This window comes from Anguilla anguilla, chromosome 17 (genome assembly GCF_013347855.1).
Source record: "Anguilla anguilla isolate fAngAng1 chromosome 17, fAngAng1.pri, whole genome shotgun sequence".
Lineage (NCBI taxonomy): Eukaryota > Metazoa > Chordata > Actinopteri > Anguilliformes > Anguillidae > Anguilla > Anguilla anguilla.
The window spans coordinates 18,998,638-19,026,543 of record NC_049217.1 but is presented as its reverse complement, the minus strand read 5'-3'; the positions used below and the strand labels follow the sequence as shown (position 1 = coordinate 19,026,543).

The 27,906-nt window shown below is 46.6% G+C and overlaps 2 protein-coding genes across 8 annotated transcripts in view; both read right to left on the bottom strand.

The window, feature by feature from the left end:
• Positions 1-73: 73 nt before the first annotated feature.
• Positions 74-9,555, bottom strand: LOC118216257 (CD9 antigen-like). 3 transcript variants are annotated; one of them, XM_035397342.1, is made up of 9 exons: positions 9,396-9,555; positions 8,926-9,020; positions 5,733-5,835; positions 5,394-5,491; positions 3,988-4,062; positions 3,140-3,241; positions 2,731-2,820; positions 2,170-2,253; positions 74-1,722 (listed from the first exon to the last, which is right to left on the bottom strand). In XM_035397342.1, exons 2-9 carry the CDS (start codon positions 8,983-8,985, stop codon positions 1,591-1,593), a joined length of 744 nt encoding a protein of 247 aa, XP_035253233.1. In that variant the 5' UTR covers positions 8,986-9,020; positions 9,396-9,555; the 3' UTR covers positions 74-1,590. The 3 variants fall into 3 exon arrangements, with proteins under 3 accessions (XP_035253233.1, XP_035253235.1, XP_035253234.1); XM_035397344.1 differs by having other exon boundaries at positions 74-1,080; positions 9,396-9,554; XM_035397343.1 differs by having other exon boundaries at positions 8,926-9,017; positions 9,396-9,524.
• Positions 9,556-14,966: 5,411 nt separating this feature from the next.
• The window catches only part of LOC118217274 (caskin-1-like), a 60,171-nt gene continuing 47,231 nt past the window's right edge, over positions 14,967-27,906 (bottom strand). For 2 of the 5 annotated variants that reach the window (XM_035399137.1, XM_035399138.1), the window contains exons 11-21: positions 27,500-27,724; positions 25,079-25,183; positions 24,631-24,737; positions 24,373-24,454; positions 23,806-23,909; positions 20,814-20,915; positions 20,450-20,588; positions 18,847-20,042; positions 17,545-18,292; positions 16,988-17,411; positions 14,967-15,194 (exon numbers count right to left, since the gene is read on the bottom strand). In XM_035399137.1, coding sequence (XP_035255028.1) covers positions 15,098-15,194; positions 16,988-17,411; positions 17,545-18,292; positions 18,847-20,042; positions 20,450-20,588; positions 20,814-20,915; positions 23,806-23,909; positions 24,373-24,454; positions 24,631-24,737; positions 25,079-25,183; positions 27,500-27,724 — 3,329 coding nt within the window. In that variant the 3' untranslated portion in view covers positions 14,967-15,097. The remainder of the gene's footprint in view (positions 15,195-16,987; positions 17,412-17,544; positions 18,293-18,846; positions 20,043-20,449; positions 20,589-20,813; positions 20,916-23,805; positions 23,910-24,372; positions 24,455-24,630; positions 24,738-25,078; positions 25,184-27,499; positions 27,725-27,906) is intronic. The other 3 variants (XM_035399139.1, XM_035399140.1, XM_035399141.1) reach the window with 3 other exon arrangements.

The window sequence follows — 27,906 nt, the reverse complement described above, 5'->3', positions numbered from 1 at the left end:
TTATTCTTATTGGTTACAATCTTTCCAGATTGTTGTTGAGAATATCCAAAGCAATAATCACAGTGCACAAAACCTGTCTGGATAACATTTACTTTTAAAACTTTCAACCCAAATTTTCTTGTAACAAAAACACCAGCATACATAAATGCAAGATAAAAAAAAGCAATTTAAACACGTCTGAAGAGCAAACAAGACAATGTCATACGTAAAACCAGCTGAATAACTCAAAGCAAATAATCATTTTGGTCACATAAGTAGAGATCTCTCATTTGTCATTTCTGAAGTATCATACCCATCACATGATGCTGTTCATGATAGAGAAGACAGAACTAAGGCACTTAACTTAAAAAAAATCAACTGAACTTAGCTGCACTTGATTAATGAAAGAGATGGTTGACAATATCTGGGTCTCAGGCCCTGTGTTTTACAAACTGTCATTTGTTTTTATTTCTGATATAACCAAATGGGCCTGAACTTAACAAATTCTTCTACCAACATTGTTTGCACTCAGAAGGTTTGCACTCAAAAAAAGATTTAATAAAACTGCAAATGCCAGCGAATTATGTGCCACTTACCCAGTGTGAAGACACATTTGCACATTGCAAACGTATGTGTGAGTCAGAAACTAATTGAAAAAATATACCAGTTGTACATGTACATGATTTATAGTGCCAGGTTAACCACTCCGGTTCATTCATGCACAAGCTGGCTGTATATGGAATGTTCCCTTTTGCGCTGAAGCAGCATAACTAGAAAAAGAACCGCTAACAGTACAAACATTCAGTACGCACAGGCAGGAGAACGTGCTGACCGCAGAAACATACAATCAATAAAAAAGCCTATCAACTAAAGGAGGAGATCTTCTGAGCCATGTGCAGATGGTCCCTTTGCATGAGCTCCAATCACAGGGCAGCATCAGCAGCATCACCGGTGTGAAAAGAACTGAATGGCTGTGCAGGGTGCACTGGAGCACCGCCCCTTTGCAGAGCATGGCCGGTTAGGTTAGTAGTAGGTGGAAACTGGCTGGTGGAACCTCGTGATCTGCTTGTTCAAGATGCTGCAGCACACCAGGGCACAGATCTGTGTGGGAGGGTGGGGGAGGAAACAAGAGTAGTATAGACAGAGGAACAGAAATGGCGCTCCCCCACAGTCACGTCAACGCAAATGAAAAACCCCCAAGCCCAAATTCTATACCTTCAAAGAAAACTCCCCAAAAACAAGAGGAGGGGTTACAGGAGCACACAGATCAGGCTGAGAACACAGAGCACGAGGTGAGAAGGAGGTGAGCAGGAGGAGCAGTTACAGTTGCTCGATTACGTCCTGGTTACAGGATGGGACGCAGTGTTAAAGAAAACGGAGACAGGCCACACCCCCTTAGGGAAATATAAACTGCAATATATTGAAATAAAATATACTGTCATAATCAGCTGTGGAATACACTCATCATTATATTATCAAACAATCTGCATATTTACAATCTATTGGCAGTATATTTAATTTCCATAAGGATCACTGGGGGGGGGGGGGGGGGGGGGGAATGGCTTATGTTAAGAGAGCTCATTGGCCAGAGCTCAGGGGATTGGGTACGTTCTACACTCCATAGGGTACGGAGCCGTACTGAGCAGGGGGCATAGCGGGGATACGTGTGTATGCATTAAAGGGAGAGGAGAGGGAGCGAGAGATCGCTGCACTGAGGATGCAGGAACAGAAGGAAGTAAAAACCTGAGAGAGAGGACAGGAGAAGATACAAGGGAGAAATGAAGGAGAGGAGAGAGAAGCAGGACAAAGAACAGAGGGAGGAGAGGGAAACAGGCATCTGTTAATTGTCAATGCTAATTTTTCTCTTCTCTATAACTTTATTTTCAGTTAAGGGCTTCTTCAGATTCTGTTCTTCCTATGACTCATGGGCTCCCCTTCCCTTCAACAGTCCCCGCACCCCTGAATCCTGAACCCTCACCCTGAACTTACCCCTCAGCCCGGACATGCACCACTCACCCTTGAACTCTCACCCCGGAATCCTGAACGCTCCCTGCTCACCACTGAATCCTTACCCTCATACCTGATCGCTCACCCCTGAATCATCAACCCTGAGCCCTCACTGCTCACCCCCAAACCCTTACTACTGAACCCCAAACCCTTCAGTGGACTAGAAAGGGTGCAGTGCCGTACCATCACAATTGATATTCCGATGAAACACCCCAAAACCAGCGGGGCATTTGTATCGAACAGGGTTTGAATCGCGTTAGGGCAGGACTGGGGAGAGAAAGCAATTTACACGTCATTAGTAACTATTAAATTACTGAAAGCATTACAGACAAAACATTGATTACATGTCTTGTAATTTAAACACTTAGACACTAAATTATAATTCTGATACTTGAATGTGATATAGAAAACTTGAGTGTGGCAAATAAGAACTACATACAGTTTCTGTGGGCGAGACTAGTGTATCTCACACAGACCACCACCATCTTACCTTTAAAACAGCCATTTACCTACACTAGAAATCTGTTTAGGTTTAGGAAAATATCCTCGCCTTTGTGGTTATTTAGAGATATAACTGTGTGGTTCATGCACACAGACAGATGTATAACCACGTGACTTCAGCAAACGAACAGTTGTATAACCACATAGCCCTTGCAGACAGACCTTGTGGTCTCTCAAACGGAAACTTCCGGAAAAAGATTTCAGCGTTCGAAAACAAAGAATGGACAGAAATCAGATACTCACAGCCGTGGTGAAGATGCTAATGAAATCTTTCTTGGGGCAAGTGTCTTGGATCAAGGCCTCCAGTGGCACCCCAATCCCACAGCAGTCCAGCTGACAGACAGCAGGAAGAACAGTGAGATGGAGGCGTCATGCTGTTTGCATACATGCAGATTGTTTCTTCAGTTACAGTGACCTGTGCACCACAGAAAGCTGTGCACCACTGCTGCATCTGTGTGTGTGTGTGTGGGTTTGTGGTTTTGTGTAACACGCATACAGTGACGTACACCTGTGTTACACAGTTGCATTCTCTGTGTTGCGGCTGACAGGTCCCTGCAGGTAAGCAGGAATTGAGGCTTTTTGCAGTTTGAAGATAGTGTGCAGTTTGGTAAGTGTGCTGTTAGAGGGGTACAGGATGGCTTGGGGTGCTTACCGCATTGTTGAAGAGCTTCAGGGTGGCGGCCAAACCCGGGTCCCCTTTGTTAAGGTACTGTAGGTACACAGTCCTGTAGAACTCTGCAAGCTGCCGTCCCACCTGCACAGAAAAAAACAAAAAACGCTCAACACCCTACAGCCGATCAGCTCTACAGCCAATCAACTCTGCAGCTAATCAGTGCTACAGCCAATCAACTCTACAGCCGATCAGCTCTACAGCCAATCAGCTCCGCAGCCAATCAGCTCTACAGCCGATCAACTCTACAGCCAATCAGCTCTACAGCCACTCAACTCCACAGCCAATCAGCTCTACAGCCGATCAATAAAACCAGGTAGATGCTGGTTTATATAAATTTTAAATTCTATATCTATACAATCACTATTCATTTTCTAGGCAAGTTTTTTTTTTTTAGATTTTTAAGTACTGATGCTTGCTGTTGTCCTCATTTACACATCGGTGAAGTCAGACAACATCTCTGGGGGAGGGAGTTTATCAGAAGAGCAAGCAGCCCAGTTACCTCGATATAACTGGTGGCAAATACCATACGATCCACTATCCATGGCACAATTTTGCCCTCTATAGTTGAGGAAGTGTAACAATTTCCCATTACAAGCTATACACAACAAAAAAAATGATTCCCTGAAGTAATTATGCATTTGACTATTTTTAGCGAAAAGGATGTTGGCTGTGTCTATTGCATGACAGACAGGTCTTTCAGGATTTACAGCATTCAGAGGATTAGTAGGAGAGGCCTTAGAGCCACTCATTCCTGCTACAGACATACAGACATATCTACAGTTATTTAGTAAGCTCTCTCTTGCTCTCGCTCTCTCTAGCACTCTCACCTCATGGCTGTTTATGTAGGCCAGGACTCCGGCAGCGATGAACACGCCAGCAAGAACACCCAGCAGGGAGGCATACTGGGAATATTAAAACCAAAACGAATTACGATCAGCACTGAGGATCCACGTGTCCGCGTTATCAGTTCAGAAAGAAATCTTCAAAGGTCACGATGAAGAATACACGCACACTGTAAAAGGACATGGAAAAGGTGCGACTGACCGCATCATAACCATCTCCAGACCATAGGTGCTGTGTGTCCGGTGACAGTTCAGTATAGTACAATGGGTAAGGAACTAGTCTCGCAACCCAAAGGTCACAGGTTCTACTCTTGGGTAGGGCATTGCCGTTGTACCCTTGAGCAAGGTACTTAACCTGCATTGCTTCAGTACATATCCAGCTGTACGAATGGATGCAATGTAAATGCTATGTAAAAGTTGTGTAAGTCCGGAAGAGTGTGTTTGCTAAATGCCTGTAATGTAAATGTAATGTAGGTGGAAAATCCAGTTTCAGAAAGTAAAAGACCTCCCCAGTATTTTGTTCCAATCACACTTATTAATAAGCAAACTTCCTCAGCCAGCAGATTCATCTGCCAGCCAGAGCTATTCAATGAAATCAGCTGTCAGTTCATGAGTTGAAGGAACACATGGCAGGACTTCTACTTTCTGACCCCTGGACTTTCCCACCCCGCTCCAGAATCACACGGTCATAACACGTGTCACAGGATGGGAGATTATTCATCGACAAAACAGGAACTGTGCAACCACAATACAGTTACACCCACAATACTCACAATATTCAGGAGCCAAAACACATGTACATCTGAACTTTAAGAAAACTTAGGCCTCCCTCCTGCCCTGTGGAAGGGTGAAAATGTATGGAGAGATGGAGAAATGAACTGTCCTGTTTCAGCATGACAATGCCCCCACGCACAAAGCGGTCCATAAAGAAATGGTTTGCCGAATTTCGTGTGGAAGAACTTCACTGGCCTGCATAGAGCCCTGACCTCAACCCCTTCGAACACCTTTGGGATGAATTGGAATGGCAACTGCAAGCCAGGCTTTATCGCCCAACATCAGTGCCCAGACCTCACTAATGATCTTGTGGCTGAATGGAAGCAAATCCCCATGGTCATGTTCCAAAATATAATGGAAAGCCTTCCCGAAGAGTGGAGGCTGTTATTGCAGCAAAGGGGGGGGACTAAATCCATTTTAATGCCCATGGTTTTGGAATGAGATGTTCAACAAGCACATATGGGTCTGATGTTCAGGTGGCCACTTACTTTTGTCCACGTAGCGTGTATATATTATATAGCACAATATAAGCTGTGCTAAGTGAGCAAAAACTAATTAAATATGTATGCTACCATGCCTGTAAAATATAACTGCAACCCCAAACTATTTCTCCATACCGCTGTCAGGGCACCCTTGCTCCCATTGCAGGCTCCACAGTGTCCGAGAACAGCCAGGATCAGCAGGATGATTCCCAGTGCAATGAGCACTGTCACTCCTGAGAAAGAGATGCGAGAGGGAGGTGCGCCGAAAGAGAGAGAGAGATAAAGAGCGAGAGCAAGCAAGAGATAAAGAGATGGAGAGAGAGCAGAGTAAAAGAGAGAGGAAGACAAAGTTTGCTCACATCCGATTTTCATGTGACGACAAATTTTCGTCAGACTTTAAAAAAAACAAACAAACAATTAAAAAAAACAATGAACAAGAGAAGTGGTTCAGAAAAGAAATAAGTGAATAAGTACCAATGACAAACTGCTTTGTGTTGAGATCAATGTCGAAGAATCCCTGTGTCTGTGAGCTGAATCTCAACCACAAACCCAAAGCCAACATCACAAAGCCAACAATCTGTGCGAGAAAGAGCAAGCGAGGGAGAGAGAGAGGCAAACATTCATTAAAAATAACTTCTATTTGACTTGAATTTGACAGAGACAGAGGGAGTAGAGAATGGCTGCATCCGAATAGTCTTTTTTGCTTAGGAAGGTTCCTAACTGAGTGAAATGACCCGGAAGTATTTAAGTGGCAGCCATGATAAGAGCTGATTGAATTCTCTAAATGCTAAGGAAAGGTGCTGCAATGCTGTGGGGCGGCAAAGATAATGCCGCCCCACAATTCCTTGCGGCAGCAACATTTAAAGCGACGCACCATTCGGTTGTTCATGAAAACAAACGATCAACATGACTGAGTTGTATGGTGGTTCTTAAGCTATTATATGCAAAGGCTTATAATCAGATCATAATCAGCATATTAACCATAACACAGAAGTCTGACTTTCAAGAAAAAGGGATATGAGACGTTTTTAGCCAGATGATGTTTTTAATTCAACATGTTTGAAACTTAAGAATGATATGTACAGTAGTAGATTTGTAGGCCTAACATGTTATGCCTATCTTGCATAAATGTAACAATTATTTTCATACAATCATACTAATTGGGACTCATGTCGATAAATATGAGTGGACAGGAGGGTGAGCATGAGCAACTATTCTCAATGTGACAACCATTTCGTTTCACTTTTGTGACTGGTAGCCTATATTTCTTTTTTTATTTCAATAACAACCTTGGTAATGAAGTAATATTTTTCACCGGGTTGTCCACGTTTATATAGCCTGCATGAAACAAAATGGTAAGAACGCGAAGTATCTAAAATGCGCTTTTAGTAGTCCATCTTCGGAACATTGTGATTTCACCACGGCAGACCCACGTCAATAACATCCGCCGTCGCATAATTATGTAGCCTAGTGTAAGTGCAGTCGGATTCTCTTAGCACCGCGGTTGTCTTTCCCTATGTCGTTATGAATTCTCCTTCACATCTTTCCTTGACCTCATGACATTTTCCATCGAGGTCAATGAAAAGTGGTTAGGAAAAGACATAGGACTTACTTTTTTTGACTATTCGGACGCAGCCAAGGAGTGACAATTGATGGGGACGGGGAGAGGGCTTGAGAGGCACAGAGAAAACTGAAATGGAGAAATACATTCATTTCTGATCTTTAAGGCTTATTTAAATACATTTCCAATATCAAAGTTTTGAATGCTTGGTCGCAAAACCACTTCCATCACAACAGCATCCTCTCAAAATCAGAGTGCTCCACTGTTGGTTGCGGAGACCGGGGGCAATTGTAACAAGGGACAATTGTAACATCTCAAATTGCACCAATCAGAAACGAGACAGAACCATGAAACTCATTATGCACATGGTCTGTGATGATCCCTCTCTGCCTGCCAAAGGACAAACCGATGTCTCATACTTCTCATAGTTTTTCTGCTAAGAATCATTTTTGAGGTATGAAAGTAATTTTTTTCATCTACTGTATTTTCCTCATACTGTTTTAACCTTTAATGTCTGTAAATTTAAATCTGTCTAGTTTTGATGACCATTCTGTTGTCTAACATTTGATATCTTTGTCAAATGTTAGCTTCGTTGTTTCTAGCCAGCAGGGTAGCTTGTGTCATGGGTGGCACAGTTGGGGGCAATTGTAACGCTGTGTTACTTTTGCCCCCGACACCATCAAAATAGTGTCCGGCTTAGTAACGACATCAAAATAATAGTTTTGTTTTCTAATAATTTAAGAAAAGTGTCTTGTGTTCAGTTTAAATGTCTATGTATACTCTATTTATTATATATTTTGTGGCATAGTCCAGTGGTTAAGTCTTTTGCCTCTCAATCTGGGGACTCAGGTTCAATTACTGCCAAAAGCCAATTTCTTATGCTGTCAAAATCTTCAATGTCTATGAATCAGAAGTCGTCTTAACTTTAAATACTGCCATATTGGCTAAAAATGAACCATTTTCAACTATTATTTTGTAATAGTAGTATAGTAACTCACCCCAACCAACCAGTAGGAGTCACTAATGCAACAATCAGGACTCATACCCTCACTGGCTTCCCACCCATGAACACTGTCAATTGTGTTCGTAGGAACATCTGACCAAGCCAGAGGTACCGCTGCTGGGTTGAACCCCGGTCTTTGCGGTGGTAGGCGAGTGCTTATACCTCTACACTACCCAGAGGCCCCTGGAGCCATTTAATTTTTTAATAAGAGTTCCTCCGTTTGTTTTAACTCCCATGTGATTGTGTTCCCATTTTATCAGTTGTCCGTTTTCCAGTTGTTGTTTTTTTTTTATAACTTGGTTATAGGTTTTATATTTGTATAATTATATGATCATACTGTTTTAATTAAACTGGAATTAATTGTTCAATGAATATTAAATTGTTTTAACTATATAAATATTCTTGGGAGTTTATTGTGGTCCTTGGTATTTATATGAAGGTATTATGTGTGTTGTTACAATTGCCCCCATATGCTGTTACAATCGCCCCCGCACATGGGGGCAGATGTAACATTTGACGTCTAGTGTTTCAATCAATATTGTTACTCTAACATTGCGTGTAAAAACATTTGATGACTGTTAACAAGTAGAACACAGATACAAGTTACCTACATAAAAATTGTATCCAAATAGTTCAAGAGGTTTTTGAGTAATGACATCAAAACCACAAATTGTTACAATTGCCCCCGGTCTCCCCCGCCCCTACTTCAAAAAAAAAAAAAAAAAAAAAAAAAAAATCCTAGCAGTTCGTCTTCAACCCTCACAATCGCATACAGGTGCAAATACTTCCGTTTGTTGAACAACTACGAACACAAGCAGTGACGTCCGCACACCACAGTAACTGCATTCCTACACGCGTTTCCTTTTTTATACGCACATGTGTGCCAAGCTCAATTATCTGTTGATGTTCGGGGACAGGTAAATAGGCGTAAATAGTACAAATACCATAGCTGAACATCCTATAAACTAGAACTAGAACAAAATAATGTTCGATTTACACGTGATTTCTGATATTAAAATCATATTGGCCTACACAATTACAACTGAGCAAATTTCGATAACTAAAAAAGACTGCAGCTTGTAAATATAAATTATAATACTTACGGCAATAACGATGTTGAACAGGATTACGAAACATTTGGATACCCGACCACAATCGTCCATGGCTGTGTCCGTTTCAGACTTTCAGTGCTTTTCTTCTGTCGCCCAAATCGAACATTTGAAAAAGAACAGAATACAGTGTGGCATCACAGACCGAAGTCAGAGGAGATTTTCAGTTTCTACTCAGCTATTAGCAGACCAACGGGAAACAATTCGACATAAATAACTGCGTCAGAACAGAGCAACGAAATTGTAGCTTTCCATGGAGACTTTTTATAAACCTGATGAAACATCTATATAAAATCCCTACCGCTTCCTGATTTGTGAAAATACACAATTAAAATGTGTAACCCCGCTATGAAACTGGAATTAGCAATTGGCAATTAGCAAATAGCTGGAATTCCTGAGATTATTTGCTGGTGCATTCTCAGTGTTTCGGTCATTATTGATATATGCTAACCGAGTCTACCTACCCAAAGTACCGACGATTTTCCTCCCTCGCAGCAAGAATACCAACCGTGATTACCGACGTATGAGCTCAGGTTTTCGCATTAATGTCCACACAGAGAGAATGCGTTCTAGACATAGTCGAAACGCAGTGCCATGATTGGCTCAGAGCGTTAACAGCTCAGGATGGGAGGTGTAAGCGAGTTTGAGGAAAACGAAACTAAACAAACCCTTTTCCAGTAATATTCGTTGTTTTCGGCATTTTTTGTCCAAACAAACAGGATCTACAGGATTAAAATAAACGGCCTTGTGGGATTCAAATAGCCTTGCAGGATTCAAAATATAATTTGGCTTAACCTTGACTTTGACTGTAGTTAATTTTTTTCCCTTTGCAAATCACAGCTCAGTGGTCACCAAAACTTATTTTCTTAAACCATGTTTAATGGGGGAAACAAGCAACATTGGACTTAGTTGAGAGTTAAAGTTAAGGCCAAATGTTGATCCAATCCAGGCCTGAGTGAGTAACTATAACTGGAGGAAAGCATCAGTTTGCAGGGACACACCCTCCATTTCCATTACAGGAATCCTGCCACTGCGAGCATCAGTTGTGTTTTTCAGGAAACACAACTAAGAAAAGTATGTAATGGTTTATTTGCAGACATGCATGACTACAGAATGTCGACAGAGCCTCACAGAAGGTTCAGTGGAGTGTGTCCATACACCTAAAGCTCATTTCCCATATCATTGTGTTATTTTAATGCATTTAAATATTATTTTGGGTTCAAAAGTTAAGAGAATTAGCAAGCACACAACTCACCCAGCAAACACAGGCTTTGTAGAAAACTGGCTGAGCAGAGAGGCGCAGAATCATTTTTTTATACTCAAGTAAATTGGTGTTGATTTGTATTGCCAGTGACATCTCTTTAATTCTTATGAGAGGAACTATAGACATGAAATACCGAACATATGTCTGTCTTTTCCATTCTCACTTCCTCTCCCTAACTTTCTGCCTCTTTATTTTTTCCGGCCCCCATGATAACAGTAGTCCACAATAAGGCTATCATAAGTACTAGCTTTGTTATACTTGATTGTGTGCCCTCGAGAAACCTTGTCATTTTTATATTGTGCAGTTTCAATTAGCAGCATGACCCCATTGTACTTTGTAAGGTTTTGCATTCTTCTCTCAAATGTCAAACCTCTCTCAAAGAAGGGTGTGTGTGTATGTGCCTGTGTATACGCAAACGTGTCTGTGTGTGTTTCCATGGGATTTCAAAGGAGAGACATCCTGAGCAGGCGGTGTTTTACAGTGTGACTCTCCTTTAAGATGTGGGGTGTTTTATGGGTGAAGCTTATCCCTTCCCACTGACTGGTGGTGTAGTTGGCCACTTTCCTGTTGCCATAGCGATGGACTGATGACTCCCAGCTGCCAGCTTTGGTGCTTCACTATCTCTCTCTTTTCCTCCCTCCCACTCTCCCACTCTCCCCCACAGATCTATGACATATACCCTCAGGTATGACAATCAATCAATCAATCAAATTTTATTTGTATAGCGTATTTTACAGCAGTTGTCACAATACGCTTTACAGATAACCCTGGCCTAAACCCCCACAGGAGCAAGCCTAAGGCAACAGTGGCAAGGAAAAACTCCCTGTGGCAGATGGGAAGAAACCTTGGAAGGAACCAGGCTCAAGGGGGAAACCCATCCTCCTCTGGTCGGCTCAGGGTGCCGACTGGTGACCAATATGTCAGTCAGTTTTATAGGGTTTATGATGTGGCTCAAATGATGGGTGGGGCCGGGTGGCGGTGATAGGAGCAGCAGGTGGCGACAGATATGGGCAGGGTGGAGGCAATGACGAAAGAGGGGCTGGACCGCAGGTGGGGGAGGTGGGGAGACCAGACGACTCTTGAAGCGCTCTCGAAGAGAGGGTAGAAATGGCAATTAGGGAATTTGCAATATAGCAGACAGTGGGTAAAGTGGCAGAAGTATGTATTGGGGGGACCCCGCCAGGAGTAATATATGTGTCCTTGTGCTGTAGAGTACAGGGGAGAATGTGTGTATGCAGGAAGCGTGAGAACTTCATATGTTCCTCCACTGACTAACTGCAGCACTGCAACACAGACAGCAGGGGGCGCAAATGAACTGCAGTAGGGCTGAGTGTGCTTGGCTGTACAACAGAGCTCCACAAAGAATGCTTAATTCTTCCTTGTCCTGCCTGTTACAACTGAGATAGCACTCTTTCCATCTCACACAAACGTACGTGCACACACACACACACACACACACACACACACACACACACACACACACACAAACACATTACATTACATTACATTACAGGCATTTAGCAGACGCTCTTATCCAGAGCGACTTACACAACTTTTACATAGCATTTTTACATTGTATCCATTTATACAGCTGGATGTATACTGAAGCAATTTCGGTTAAGTACCTTGCTCAAGGGTACAACGGCAGTGTCCTTACCCGGGAATCGAACCTGCGACTTTTCGGTTACAAGCCCAGTTCTTTACCCACTGTGCTACACTGCCGCCCTACACACACAACGTTGCATAGATGCACACACACCATAAATACAGGCTCAATGTATTTTATTCTGCACCATACAAACATGGAGAAAGGCAGGGTGAAATGAGACGTTTGACATCTTCCTGTTGGTACAGAACATTTATTTGGAGCAGATGGCTGTTGAGCAGTCACTGCAAGCACACCACTGTCCCATCGCCAGTCACAGCAGGTAATCATACATGTCAACGGCAGCACTGGAGACCGAACACAGAACACACGGCCCGCACACACCCTGCTCTCCCCAAATGTCTTTTTGTTTCTTCAACTCTTTTGTGTGAAGATAAAATTTAAATGTTTTCTTCCAAAAAAAGACAACACCCATTTGCTTTTGTACTATTTCTTCATCTCCAAGAAAGTAATGAAAAATTAATAATATAATAATAATAATAATAACCACCAACATCAGCATCTTTATTAATATTATTAGTATGAACAAAAATGTGGAAAACAATGTTTAAAAAGGTCATTCTGACATCAGCATGACATCACCCAGTTAAATACACAGGGAGTGAAGGCGTGGCCACGATGTAGGGATGCATAGCTGTTACACTGGGCAGGGTGGGGCAGGACGAGGCAGGGTGGGGCAGACCAGGTGTGACCCCAGTTCACTACTGTGGAAGGGAGGAAAGCAATGCCCACCTGCACCAGGAGGCGTTCCTACAGCAACCACAGCCACAGGTGTTTGTGAAGACTCAGTGACAGGCCAGCTTCAGTACATAAGTTACATTCTTCTGAATGCACAGAAAAGCACCCTGCAGTAACTAAAGAACAAACAAACAAAAGCAAGGCACAAATATAATTACAAAAAGAAATGCATAAAAAAACTTAATCGAAGAGGTCAGCATGAGTACTTACACAATGACCAGTCATAGCCAAGCATACTGCAGTAAAGAAGCTCTCATAACAAAAAAATATTAGATATTTTACATTTTTTTTGGAACACACATAATTATAAAAGAAGAAATGCATTTTTTTTCCTGCAATTCAATTTGAATACCTAATGCTGTACTGGATAATACATACCATTAAATACTTCATTTATTTATGTAGAACTATATTCATACATTTATAATAAATTAAATATTACTTATATTCTCTCAGAAGAAAAGAAAAGACAGAACTTTTGTGAGTGATCTGTGCACTATGAAGACACCTTCGTTCAGGTAAGAAAGACAGGATATCATTTTAATAAAGTACAACTGAAATATCTACTCAAGCATATCATATTTAATTTTATTTTATCCGTATAGTTTATCATTAGCCTTGAGGCCTTTCAGTGAATCAGTGCCATCGCTGTAGTCACACCCCCCATTTGTAGGAATGCTGGATGGTCAGGTCTTTGACACAGGAGCTACCATGGCGACAAAGGCAGAGATTGTCGGGTTACAGAACAATGACAGCATGGCGTTAGGGGTTGTGAAATGACAGGCTAAAGCATTCGCAGAAACGACTGGGACAGTAGCAGTGTGGAGTGCAGAAATACTGATAATCACACAGCGTGAGGCTACAGTAATGGAGCACTTATCTGCTGAATACACACACACGCAGACATACACACACACACACACACGTACACACTTTTTCACAGTTGTGCGTGCACACACATGCAGGTACGCACGTACGAATGCACACACACACCCACACAGCCGGCTAAAGGAGCCAGCCTAAAAACACACAGACACATGCTCAACTTGCAGCAGTGAAATTATGGTTAATTTTATGCGCAACAAATCCCTTTTAATCCCTTTATCGTGATTTAAAAAGGGGCAGAAAATGGGCACCACGAGTCGCACAGGGAAGTTGGCATCCAGTATTATGAAGGTTTAGCACTTCCAGCTAACACTAGCACTGCATTTATGGCAACTCTCATAGAGAAGTCCCCGGCGCCGGTTAAAACCAATCCTGCTATGCAGGGTGTTCTCCCAAGCCCCACCCCAACCCTCGCCTAGCTTCCTAGCCCCACCCCGTCCCCTCCTCACTCACTGCTCTCATGCAAATGGTAAAAAGGCAACATCTTCCTTGTGCTTATTTTGGTTGCAATGGCTACTACCGACAGATTTGTACTCTCACATCAGGAGTAGAAAGACAACACTGTGTGTGTATGTGTGTGAGAGACAGAGAGAGAGAGAGAGGGAAAGAGAGAGAAAATGAGAAAGAGATGTTGCAGCTGTGTAAAGCAGAGAAAAAGGCTGGTGGAGACTGAAATGCCTTAACACCCTCTGTACAGCCCTGAACACTGCTTAGACTGGAGTGCTTTAATACCCCTTGTCCACACCTGAACACCGACTCCAGCTGCACACGGTGCTATAGGGATTAGTCTTAGAGCCATCTGGAGTGAATCAGGTAGCCTGTCTGTTGTCACTTAGAAAGCAAAGAGTTGGATGCATATTCCAGGATTCCCTGCCCCAAATGGAGCCCCAAAGTGAAAAAAATAATAAATCTAAAATAAAACTTCCATGTTACTAAAAAGTAAAGCAAAGCAAAAAGCGTCCACAGGATACAGTACTTCATATCTCATACATCTCCATTTATCATTATAAAAATCCACATTTCCAATGTCAAGAGTTCATAATTCCCAAACAGCAGATTCATAACCATATATGTACCATTTAGCAAAAAACATCAAATAAAAATAATATATTTGTATATTTAATATGACAGTATTGACTAATGGATGATTCTCACTATGAGATGTTTTTTTAGGATATAAATGTCTTTTTTCATGCTTACAATGTACACATACCATATTATTTTTTTATCATTATTTTGTACTGTGTCATTACTCTTTTTTTTCACCACAGAAAATGAACAAGACTATAAAGTTTCCCACCAGCTAAACTGACTGGCTAACCCTTCGCCCTCCCGGTCTCTGGATCTCCTCTTAGCCCAGCCCTGAGGTAATTCATCTGGGGTTTGGACCAACTGCTCAATTGTGCAAACCAACATGGAACAAAGAGGGGTGGGTGGGTGGGGGGGGGGGTTCGTTTTCAGGAAAGACAGGTAGGGGGGACGTGGGTGGGGGAGAGGAGGGGTTTGGGTGGGGGACGGGCGGGCTTGGCGAGAGGTTCCGCGGGGAGGTCCTTGCGCCCTTGCGGCCCTTGCGGAGCCCTGAGGTGATCCCGCGGCGGGGTCGGCTGCGCTCGTCACTCCAGCATGGCGTCCAGCTGGTCCGCCAGGTCGTCGAACATGCTGCCGATGTCGTCCAGGATGCTGACGGTGGTCTTGTCCTGCGCCACCGAGCTGCGGGGGAAACGGAGAGGGGCGGGTGTGAGCGCACAGGCAGGTCCTCCGCACGACTCTCTCCTCTCACAGCATCGGAAACCTTCAAAACGACAACTTGTGATGTGGCTTAGATTCCTCCTGTGTGTATCTGTGTGTGTGTGTGAGTGATGAAGAGTGTTATCTCCACTGTAACAGACAGGACAAGGAACTTGTTGCTGGCGAGTCTCCTCAAACCATTCCACTTTTCCCCTTATTTACCCAAGGATACAAGGAAAACCTCAAGTCGTCAAATTAAGACACAGTCATAAAAAAACAGTACAATTATTGGGCCTCATTCACCAACCGTTCTTAAGAAGAATTTTCTTCTTAAAACTCACTTACGCAGTTTTCACGAAGATTCTGACATTCACCAATGTTTTCGTATTTGGGATTTGTTCTTAGGTAAGAACAGAATCTATGCACACTCAAGAGCACACTTATTGTGTTTTCTTCTACAGTTGTATAATATTATAGGATTTAAATTACAATAATATTTTTATCATAATATTTTTTAATAATTATTTTCATTATTTTACAAAGCATTATGGTCTTTTAAATAAATAAACACTACACTAACACTTCATGGTGGACAACTGGCAAACACAGAAACAATGTACCAGGTTAATGGTAAATATATCTGTATAATTTTCATTTCTCGATCATAATGTGTGTAAATGATTGTTAGCAGTTAGCCTACATGTACCAAGTACCTTCTGTTAATGGCATGCCGCTAATAACAACAATTGTTATGTCAAATTTATGCCTCGCTTCCGCTGTCGTGCGTTCCGCAGGTCCTCGGCAACTCGTAATGTCGGGTAATGTCGGAAATTCATCATGTGACCAACAGTGGGTCATCTCATTGGTCCACCTCCTTTACATCCCCAGCGAACATACGTATCGTTCATGTGATAAATTTACCAGTTGCCATGACCGCCCGAAAGCAAACCAAAGAGATTTGAATCTCTTTGCGGAAACACCTCGTAAATACGACTTGGTCACGTGATAAATTTCCGACTTCACGAGTTGGTGAGGACCGTCTGAAAGCACGATCTGTGTGTGCACACGGCCCTGCAGTCTCATGCCCTTTCATGGGGACTGGCGAGGCGTTTGCCTATGCTAATTAGGAACAACTGGCACGCCCTTTCAATTTACGAGGACAATGGGATTCCTCATTGAACACAGATACGAACAATTCTGCGGTTTAAGAACACGTCATGAATCTGACGTAGACTTTTCTTAGGACCTTTCTCAAGAACAAATTTAAGAAAAAACTTAGGAAGATATTGGTGAATGAGGCCCATTGATCCTGCCTCCCCAGTCTCTGTAAGCCTATCAATCTGGGTTCACCTTTGTGGCTGACCACACCATCATAGACACCAAATTCAGGTTTTCATAATGCTGACCCAGTGGAATGTTTAGCAACTGCCATCACACATTTTATCAAACTCTGCTGACTCCCAGTCAGCTCATAAACACAATCCGTTTCCCTTTGGGGGTCAGATAAGGGGCTCACTTCTGTAAGCCACCCTACAACCCCCCAGTGAATTTTTTTTTAAATGACCAAGTGAGTACAGAAGTTACACAGTTAATACATATCAGGTCCCCACCTGATATGTATTAACTGTGTAACTTCTGTACTCACTGCTGTCCCTGTAGACCTGGTATAGAGTGCTAGTCCCCTTTTAGTAACACAGACGTGTGTGTGTAAGTGAATCTGCATGCGTGTGCGCATGCGTGTGTGTATATGTCTGTGTGTGTGTGTGTGTGTGTACCTGTTGTCCTGTTTAATCTTTTCCTCCACAGCCTGCAGCGCGGCAGCCAGGGAGGCGCTGGTCTCCTCCAGCTTCTGCTGGGCGGTGTCGGTGGTGCTGCCACTGTCGATGGAGGTCCCACTGATGGAGGAGCGTGGGGGTTTGACTGGGGGGGGTGTGGGGCTGGGGGTGTGGGGAGTCAGGGGGGTCTGAGGGGTGAGGGGCGTTTGCGGGCTCTGCGCTGGGGGGCTCAGGGGCTTGGGGGGGCTGGCAGACACGGGAGGGGGCGTGGTGGCGACCGGGCCACTGGGCTGCTTGGCTGGGGAGGGGGAGGGGTGAGGGGCGGGGCCGACAGGCTGCAGGACACCCTGCACTTTGGCTGGCTTCGGCGCAGTGGGGGGGGGAGTGGGTTTGGGTGACACGGCGGGGGGGACTCGCTTCCCCTCTGGAGGGGGAGAGAGAGAGAGAGGGAGAAAGAAAAAAAGATCATTTAATAATTTTCCATGTTCTGCAAGAAATCAAATCAACCACATGTCAGAAGGTCCAGTTCCAAACAGCCACCACTGCAGCAGCCTCACCAGAGCCCAGGCTGTCGGGGCCCCCCGGCCCTGGGGGAGCCGTGGCTGGGCCGGGTTTCCTCATGTGCTGTGCCAGGACGGGCTTCGGAGACACGGGGGGCTTGGCCGGTTTGCGGGGCGTGGACTGGCCACCCGGGGGCCCCAACTCGGCGCTGTCCCTTCGGGGGGCGCCGTCCCCGTCGCCCTGGGGCTGCTCCGCGCCGCCTGTGTCGGACGCGGGCCGTCTCTTTATGGTGCCGGTCTCGGTGCCGTTCTGGTAGGGCGCCAGCAGCTGGGCGTCGAGCGGCGGCTCCGGGTCCTTCTCCCGGCTCTTGGGCCGGCGCTTGACGGTGCTGGACTCGGTGAGCTGGAACTTGACCCCGTCCTGCTGGTGCCGGGACCGCGGCCTCCGCTTGAGCGTCGCCGTGGCGTCCATGCGGGACAGCTCATCCTGCGGGAGGGCGTGCGCGCTGTCGGGGGGGCCGTCCCCCGGCCCCTCCCCCTCTCCTGGCTTGATGGACAGGTGTGCGTCCTCGGCGGAGGGCGGGTTCTCGGGCGGCCCGGCGCCGGGCCCGGTCGGCGTCCCGCCCTGTGGGGGTCCCGACGCTGTGTCCTGGGGCAACCGGTCCCGCCGGGCCGCCGCCACCAGCTCGGTTACCGGGCCGCTGATGGTCCTGCGGCGGTTCACCACCTCGCCGTCCAGACCGACGCCCTCGCGGTGTTTCCCTCCCCCGTGGGGGACCCCCCCACGAGCACGCTCAGGACTGCCCTGCAGGAGGGGGACACCAGTTAAACTCAGTCACACACACACACACACATGCAGCTTCATACAGTTACACACAGATTTGTTCTCCATCTCACGCACATACACACACAGTTTACACACAGACAAACAGCTTTGTACATTTACACACAGATTTACTGACTCTCTCTCTCTCTCTCTCTCTCTCTCACACACACACACACATGCAGCTTCATACATTTACACACAGGTTTATTCTCTCTCTTTCTCTCTCCCACACACACACAGATACACGCAGCTTCATACATTTACACACAGGTTTACTCTCTCTCTCTCTCACACACACACACACATGCAGCTTCATACATTTACACACAGGTTTATTCTCTCTCTTTCTCTCTCCCACACACAGATACACGCAGCTTCATACATTTACACACAGGTTTACTCTCTCTCTCTCTCACACACACACACACGTCACAGTCACACAATGACACATGAGTGGCAGAAGCATGTTGGCAGTTCAGAATGGGCGGCATCCTTCTCTCAGATGTGGGAGTTAATGGGAGGAGCCACAGTACCTGCAGGTAGTGCTGCCCACCACCGGCCAATGGCTTCTGCAGCGCCTTGACTCCGCCCCCGATGGAGGACATCTCCAACATGGCGGCGATGCTCCTGACGCTTCCCGCGCTGCCCGTGTCCACCGCGCCGCCCAGATCGCTGGCGCGCCGCTGCTGGTGGTAGCTAACGTCCAGCAGAGCCCCTGCCCCGGCCCCGCCCCCATCCCTCACCTCTTCTTTGGGTTGGTCCGCCAGGTTGGGGCTGGAGATGGCAGAGCTGGAGCGTTTGGGCGGGGGAGGGGGCGGACCCTTCTTCCTCTGCCTGAGGGCGATGGCCTGGGCGCGGCTCGCGCTCTTCTCCGATTGGCCGCGGACGGAGTTGCTGCGGCCCATGCGGTTCGGCACAGTGCCTTGCTTCCCCGCGTCGGTCGGCGCTGGCTCCTCCCGGTCCTGCTCGCCGTCCGACACCGCGTACCGGACCAGGCTGTGGGCCCTCTTTTTGGGGGTGCCCTGGTCCCCCTGTGGCTCCTCCCCCTCCGGGGGCAGGCAGAGCAGGGGCACGGAGACCGGGGGGCTCGGGGCGGGGCCTGAGGCGGGGCTGTCCTCGCCCTCGGGGGTTTGTGTCACGCTGTGGGCGTGGCTTTTGTGAGTTGGCGACTGGGGGGGAGGGCGAGCGGAGGGGACCCGCTCGGCCTGGGGCAGGTGCTGTGCGGACTTCATCTTCCCAGCAGCCTGAGGAGGCGCTGTGGTCTGTGGGGAGGAGGGCTTGGTTTTGGTGGGGGTCTGCGGGGGGGTGTAGGACGGTGCCGCCTGGCGGGTTTTGCTAAGTGTGGGAGGGGCAGAGGGCGGGGCATTAGGCCTCTGCATCCCCTGGGCCTGGCTGCTCTGCCGCGCCACCCGAGCCTCCTTCCTGGGGGCCCCGCCCCCCTCCTCCGAGTCCCGCCTCTTGCCCAGGCTGTTCTCCTGAGGGCCCCGCCCCCACTGGGGCTCCGCCCCTTCCTGGGCAGCCCCAGACAGAGCGGCCTGCAGCTCCCCGCTCAGCTCGCTGTCCTGGAAGGAGCTCAGTTTGGGCGACATGCACTCAGCCCCGTCGTGGGCCGGGGCATCCGGCCCCTCGGAGGACTGGGACGGCTTCCTGCGCTGCACGGCTCGCCCCTCCGACCCCTTCTGCAGCTCCGCCAGCTTCTTCACCGCCATCATCAGCTTCTTCTGGTGACCTGATTGGATAAAAGTGGAACACACGCCAACGTCATGTCATGGTTCAGCCGTTCTCATTGGTCCTTTCTCCATTGCTCTTGTTTTTTTACCTGCCCAGAGCTAATCTCAGACTTTTCAGTTTGGTAGAGCACAGACAATTGGCTCTCCTCTGAAGCACCTGATATCAACTGCTGCTTCTCATCACACCGCCGTTTGCAAGTTGGGCTCCCATAGACATGATTCTGAGGAAGACGTATCATGTGCAGCTTAACAGGCGAACTGTAAGCACCCGCATGACCAGCAGGGGTCGCTGTTACACAATGAGATGCTGTCATTCCTGCAGGGCTGCTGGATACAGTCCACACCTTCTGATTTGATACCTGACTGTGGGGCCCATCTGTGAAATACAGTCTCCGCCCCCTCTTACCCAGTTTAGTGATGCCAATCTCCTGCAGGTCATCCCAAGTGATGTCAGTGATGAAATCGATGTTCTCGTAGCCGTTGTGGATGAGAACCTGGTAGTACTGACTCAGACCAATCAGAGACAGCCACTCTGCCAGGCTGCCCTGCAGACAGACAAAGAGACAAAATGTACTCAGAAGGTGTGCGTTGCATGTACGTGCATGCATATGTGTGTGTGTGTCTGTGTGTGTGTGTGTGTGTGTGTGTGTGTGTGCATGTGTGTATATAAGTGTTCATGTGTGTGTGCATGTCAGCATGCATCTGCATGTGTGTGTGCGTGCATGTGCCTGTGTGTGTGTGTGTCGGGGTTTGAGTGTGTTTATACTCACAGGCTTGTGGTCAGGTAGTCCCTCTGTCATGCTCAGTTTGTTCATCTCGGATGTCATCTTCTTGCGGTGGCTAGGCTTGGTCACTGCAGGGGCTGTTATATCCTGAAGGACACATCCCTCTCCCTCATCAGACTCAATACAGTGCTCATTCACAAACATGCACACATACACACACACACACACACAGGCACGCACGCACACATGCACACGCACACACACACACAGGCACACACTCACACATGCACACGCACACACACACACACACATGCACACGCACGCGCGCACACACACGCACATGCATACACACACACATGCACACGCACGCGCGCACACTCACACCATTCGTTGTACAGAACAAAGTGTGTCTTAACAATTAAATAATACGTAATCTTTTTTAATATATGGACTTATTTTTCGTAAATGTGGATAAATTATAAAAAGGAATGAGGGAAACAAAAGCAACAAAATGAATGTATTTAGCACAACCGGCACGATCATATTCAGGATAACTGACGAGCCATGTCAATCAGTGCTACGTCTCCAGTCCTGATCTTTCCGTGACAACATCACTGCATTCTCATCATTGTCATAGTTAAGCTATATTTACCACAACAATTAACATACAACTCCCTGAGGCAGTCTGTGTTATTTCCTCCTCATAAATACCAACGGAAAACTTGTGAAGGTGTAATTAAGTTATTATGAATGTGCTGGAATGTATTCATGTAGAAACCATACACTCAGAAGTAAAGGTACAGTGGAGGAACATTTGCTCTTTAAGGAACAAATTTCCCAAATGTACCCTGAAAGTACTAGAACGCTCTATTTTTACAAGCAAACAAAGATAGACATTAATTATGTATTGCTGGCTAGGGGAACAATTTTATGTACCTACAGGGTACCACCCCAGTGACAAGTGTTTTAGGCACTTCTTCGTACCGTTTTCTGAGAGAGCAGAGGCACTGAATAAGTAAAAATGAAAGAAAGCATTTTCAGAGTACCACAAAACATCCTGAATGTGAGCTAAGGAGATGGCCGTATTGTATGTTTATAATATGGGGCGTGCCCCACCAAGCCGTAACTTGGCGGATGGCATAGCTGCCATCCCAATCTTATATTTATCTGCTGCCTCTGTCCACCAGGGGGCAGCAGCACCCATACAGCTGTGAATCAGGCTGTGTTTTGAGACCCTGAGCAGCTTTCTGAAAGGTACTAATAAATCAGGGAAGCTATGAGCACTGCAGTGCCGCAGGGAATGTTGCTCCACCGACAAAATTTAATTTCAGCCCAACAAGCTGCTGTCCTTCATTCTGAAGGAGGGAAGTAAGCAAAGCTTTTCTCTTTCTGTCACTGCGCTGAAAGTGTAGCACTATTCAGTCTTAAAGTCGACTGCACTGTACCTGACCAGTGCTGCATCTCCACTTGTGTAAAGGTAATGCAGCTACTTTACCTGTGTACAGGTAACATAGCATCTCTACCTGTTAAAAGGTCATTCATAGTCATGGCCATTCAGTTCCACAGGTTTAAAGTATCAGTGGAACATGTGACACTCCTTTCCATCCTTTCCGGATATGACCCCATAACAGGAGCTTGAAGGTTGCCGCTTTACTCACTGTTCTAACCATAATGATTGAAACAGTGAGAAAACAAGACCAGGTCCTAACACACTTCATCCGGCCGACCAATGGGGTAACTTCATAACTCGGCCGACCAATGGTGTAACTTCATAACTCGGCCAACCAATGGTGTAACTTCATCACTCACTCAGTCACTCACAGTCACAGAGATTCGCGTTTATAGGGCCGGCCCCGGTGCTGCGGTCCAGCCAAAAATAGTGTGGCCGCAAGCAGAAGGGTGGGATTCTTGCCCTCCTCTTTAAAACCAGCCAACAGGACAATGGCCACATTCTGGAGTCCTGCTGGGAAACACATCGGCTTACGTAATGCCCCTCCGTGACCAACGCTAGCAGGCCAAGCGTGAAGCTGCTCCTGTCACACGCTAAGTCCCCTGTATGTCAGCTTGGTTTGTATTGATTGTCTCTGGTTGTTCTCCCTGTCCTTCTCTGTTCAGTAGAAGGGCTTGGTTTGTATTGACTGTCTCTGGTTGTTCTCTCTGTCCTTCTCTGTTCAGTAGAAGGGCTTGGTTTGTATTGACTGTCTCTGGTTGTTCTCTCTGTCCTTCTCTGTTCAGTAGAAGGTTCTGGGGTGACTTCCCACACCGTTGCTGTGGTAACACACTTGGCTGCTCATCCAAGATTTGTGCCAAATGGCGGCTGACAAACATGCACAGTCTGACAGATTACAATCGTCTAAAACAACTGTCTAAAAAATGAGACATTTGCACAGGCAGGCAAACTTGATTTAATTTACCAATAACTCTGAAATCACTCCCTCCAGCCTGTTCCAGCCTATCATATGTCTACACTTTGCCATTCTGGCATCAACAGAAGGACACCAGGCAAGCACACTTCACCACAATGTAACACTGACAAGCCAAAATTCCCGCTACTGGGGAGGAAACAGTTAGACTAAATCCTCACACTCTCATTCCATCAGTTCCAAAAGAAAATAATTTCTGAAAGGAATTCAATAAAAAAAACATTTCTGACTTTTGGGGTACATACTGAAATTAAAAATAACAAGCCAATGAAGAAGAATAAACGAGACAGTCATTGTCAGGGATCCCTCCCAGGTGAAAAATCTTGCCATTTGTGAACCTCGTCTGTGCTCGATCGTGTAGTGTGCGAACCACTACTTCGACAAAACAACAGAGAACAAGAAAGAACGTTGTGTAATGTGAGCGGTACATCGATTTAGGGATTTTGTAGTCTTCACTTGGCATGAGGTGAATGCTTTCTTGTTCTGATCTGGTGGTAAGCTGGCAGGTGGCTACAGAACAGGGCAGCCATCCTGTGTGTATCAGTGTGAGTGAGTGCGTGTGTGTGGGGGAAAGTGAGTGGCATCGATGCCCTGTCCGCTCGGGGTGGCCTTACCTTCCCTTCAGGGGGGACCTCCCCCTTCCTCGCTGGCCCCGCCTCCCCGTACGATTGCTCGTGGAACGGACAGCTGGATGAGCTCTGGGTCCGCGAAGAGGAACCTGACGAACATGCGCAGGCATTATGTCTGACCGCACATACCCTCTGCCCCCACGTCTTTCTTCTCTTCCTCTGGTGCCACCATATGGCTCAGGGAAATGGTGACCAAGTATGACAATTCTTTTTGAGCATTATGGGTACTGTAGTCTTATGAGCTACTGAAAAAAAACTCTCCAGGCTGTGCCATAAAACAGAGGCTAGTACCATTTACAGGTCTCAGCAGTGACCTGGGTGGTGACCAGGTGACTGAGGGGGTGTGTGTGTGTGTGTGTGTCTCTATGTGTGTGTCTGTGTTGAGTGGGATTTGATGACAGTGTAGCTGAGATGATGCACGTGTCTGTGTCTGTGTGTGTGTGTGTGTGTGTGAGAGAGAGACTGTGTGTGTGTAGTAAGGGGGTCAGTGTAACAGAGATGCAGTAAGATCACACTCTACCGTTGTGTACTAGACTGCAGGGACCACTGTACCTGTTGACTGCTCCACAGACTTGGACTGCTCCAGCAGGTGCTCTTTGGCCTTGGCAGACTGGGACAGCACGGTGGCCAAGAGCTACAGCCAAAAAACACCAGTAATGAGTAAGGAGAAATGCAGCCAATCCCAAAAGAATGACCATTAATGCAGCCAATCGCCAGCCCTCCAAATCACAACCCCAGGGCAGCTTTCAGGGTGTGCGCATGCTGCTGGCCAGCAGAGGGCGCTACCGAAGCGGCGCGTTCCTCATTTACCTTGACTCCTTCGGCCTGCGCGTGAAGCACGTGCGCGCTCTGCCCGCTGGCCGACGAGCGCACGCTGGCCGTGCTGGACGTGCTCCCCCCGCTGCTGCGGTCTCCCCCTGGAACACAAGAGCGGCCCGCCCCCCCCCGCCCCGCGGCCCCGCGTCAGACCAGCGCCGGCTCGCCGAGCACCGCGCCGACCGCACACATTGTAATGCACTGGAGTCACACCACACAGGACAACAGACCCAGACCGAATGAGTGAGTGAGATGGGGGAGAGAGGAACACAGTCCCAGACACTGGTGCCAGGGAGGGGGGGGGGGCTGCAGTCCCCCATAGACCCTGGAGATGGCTCAGAGATCATGCCGTTTTGTTCAGGGGTTGGGGGGTGTGGGGCGGGCCCTGTGGCCCTGGGGATGGTCCTACAGACAGCGGGACAGAAGGCTGCCCTGCTGTTACCTGCTATGGGTTTGCGAAGCACCCAAATCTCCTCGCTGGCGCCGCCCTGGGGGCCACTGTTCAGGGTGGGGGAGCCGTGAGGACTGGACTCGGAGCCGCGGGAACCTTCAATACAGAACCAAGCGTTAACGGCGCCGCGGTCCCGCGGGCCTCCTGCTCGCGCCACACCCAGAACCCATGGGCCCCGCCCCAGCATGCTCCTCTACGCAGTGTGGGAGGGCGTGGTCAGTGGGGGACGGGAGCAGGACAGTGTGGGGTTCCCCTCCCTAACGAGGGAACGCTGGGGTCGTCTTCCAGTCAGGGCCACCTGCCTGTTACTGTGGCAACAGACTAGATCTATGTGAAGCTGTCTCTGAAACAGGCCATATATATATGCATATATGTATATTATATATGCACGAATATACATATATACTTCTATATATACACTATATCGCATGTATTAAGCATACAATCATATAGTCAAACATGAATACATTAATAAAATGCATGTGTGTACATACATATATACTGCATACACCTAGAAACATACATATATAAAACAAAATGACATATATAATATATATGTATAGTACATCCATATATAATTATATATGTATAAATACTAATGTATGAGCTGCAGTGCATTACAAGAAATTATTTCAGTCATTATAACTTGGGAGTGTAGACGTGTGCGTGTGTGCAGTTTACACACATCCTTACCTTCAGCGCAATGCTACACTGCTTTGCCATGCAGTAGATCTCTGGGACCAGACCTGGGCCAAAACATTATTTCAACTACTTTAACCCTTTTGCAGCAGGCTACTGCAAGTTTAAAAGAAACACCTACTTTTTCACCAAAACTCACCAGAAGAACAAATTCTTCTTTCATGAGGTTGTACATTTTGGCCAGTAACATGTTTCGACCAGCATTAAAACTAAATAGAGTAATTCAAGTACACATTTGACCCAGGTCTGCCTCTGTCAGAACTGTTTGCGCTGTCTGCATTCAGCTGTGCCATCTTTCAGGTCTGTCTTTTAGAAACCATGTTTGTATCTGACCTGGCAACCCTTCCACCACATCCCCCTCCTCGCCATGTTGGGGGTGAACCCCCCCAATGCTCAAAATACTCCAGAATGCACCAAATTAGAGATCTAAAGGATTGCCCTAAAAATGTGAATGATCTGCTGTATAAATGTCCTCAGGAAGATGTCAACACTTCACATCCAAAATCAAAAGTCAATTTCTTTTCTGCTCAGACAAAACGGAAATCTAATTGAAATTGAATTCATCATCTGAGAAATCCGCTTAGAACATTATAGCTATTTTTTGCAGTTCATTTTCTGAGCTGGCTAAAGTGAAATGGACTTGACCCCAACAATACAAAATCACAGGAATATCCTGTACTTCTGAAATATCTCCAAACACGCAGCACCTCCGTCTGGGACACTGGAGTTAAACCTGCAGACACAGCGCCCCCTCCAGGCTGGAGATGCGCACCCCGGGTCAACTGATAAAGGGCAGAAACAGAAGCACCTGTGCTTCACTGAAAAATTGTGGAGTCCTACATGGGCTGCATTTTCTTTTTGCAGCTAACAAAACTCAGTGGACCATCAAAGTCAGAACGCCTTGTTCTGGGATCATTTAACTGGACTGAGCCCCTAGCCGTCACATGACCACAAACCCTCCAATCACCGCTACGCACGGGAGAGTCACATAAACCTGCCTGCCTGAGGTGATTCTACCCCCAGCTTCATTTCAGTGTGCACACATACATCCGTGTTTCAAACAACCGCGTGCTTTATCGATTATGCTATGATTACACTCAGGGTGCAATAGCACTGCTTACACTGAGCGGCTATATGTGCTCAGTTAAGGAAATGAAACATAATAAAATAATAAATGACAATGTGAAAATAATCAACCAATAAACAACAATAAGAAAGATTTTTAAAAAAACTTGAAGGAATGTGACCCTTGTTGGTCTGTCACTTGTCTATTGAGCACATGTTTGGAAGAGTAACAGCATCAGTGGTGAAAGCAGCCAGTCTCTCTGGCTGTTAGAGTATGTGCAATGGCCGTTCCCAACTATGCTGCACCATTAAACTCCTCTTCACCCCTTCTGAAGCATTTTCCCACTCATCAAATGTTTGTGGATATCTCTTAGAGATCTCCATATCTCTATATCCCAGGGGTGGCCAGCCCAGGTCCTGGAGAGCCGCAGGGTCAGCTGGCTGATTGTTGATTACACAGTTGACTCACATCACTGGTTTGTGATTGTTTAATTTAAGGTGAAAACAAAAACCAGCAGACCTTGTGACTCCCCAGGACCAGGATGGCCACCTCTGCTATATCCATTCCACATCCCTTCAAATTTTAGCAAATAATAATAATAATAATAATAATAATGACAGGAATAAGAGGCTGTGTCAGGCTAGTACCTTGTCCACAGAGCGGCTCGTCTCGGGGGCCTGAGGGCCTGCTATAGCCAAAGGAAGTGAAAAGTGGCTGATGGGAATGTTTTGGCGGAGGTGGCGGTGGTGGTAGGATATGAAACTGAGGGTACGAGTCCCCGTTGACCAGGACGGCGGCTCCAGGGCCGCACGCTGGCACAAACAGCCGTATCTTTTCATACTGCTGGGGACAAATGACCGCATTCCATGAACCTACAGCAGATACGCACCACGACAAAAAAAAAACAACAACAACGGGGACGAGGACGACGACCGTGACAACAACAAAAAAACAACAAAGAAGAAACAGGTGCGTAAGAGAGAGGGGAAAACAAATCAAAGCAAACACAACTTACTTAAAAATGAAAAAAGAATCTAAAGGAGCCTCGGGCAGG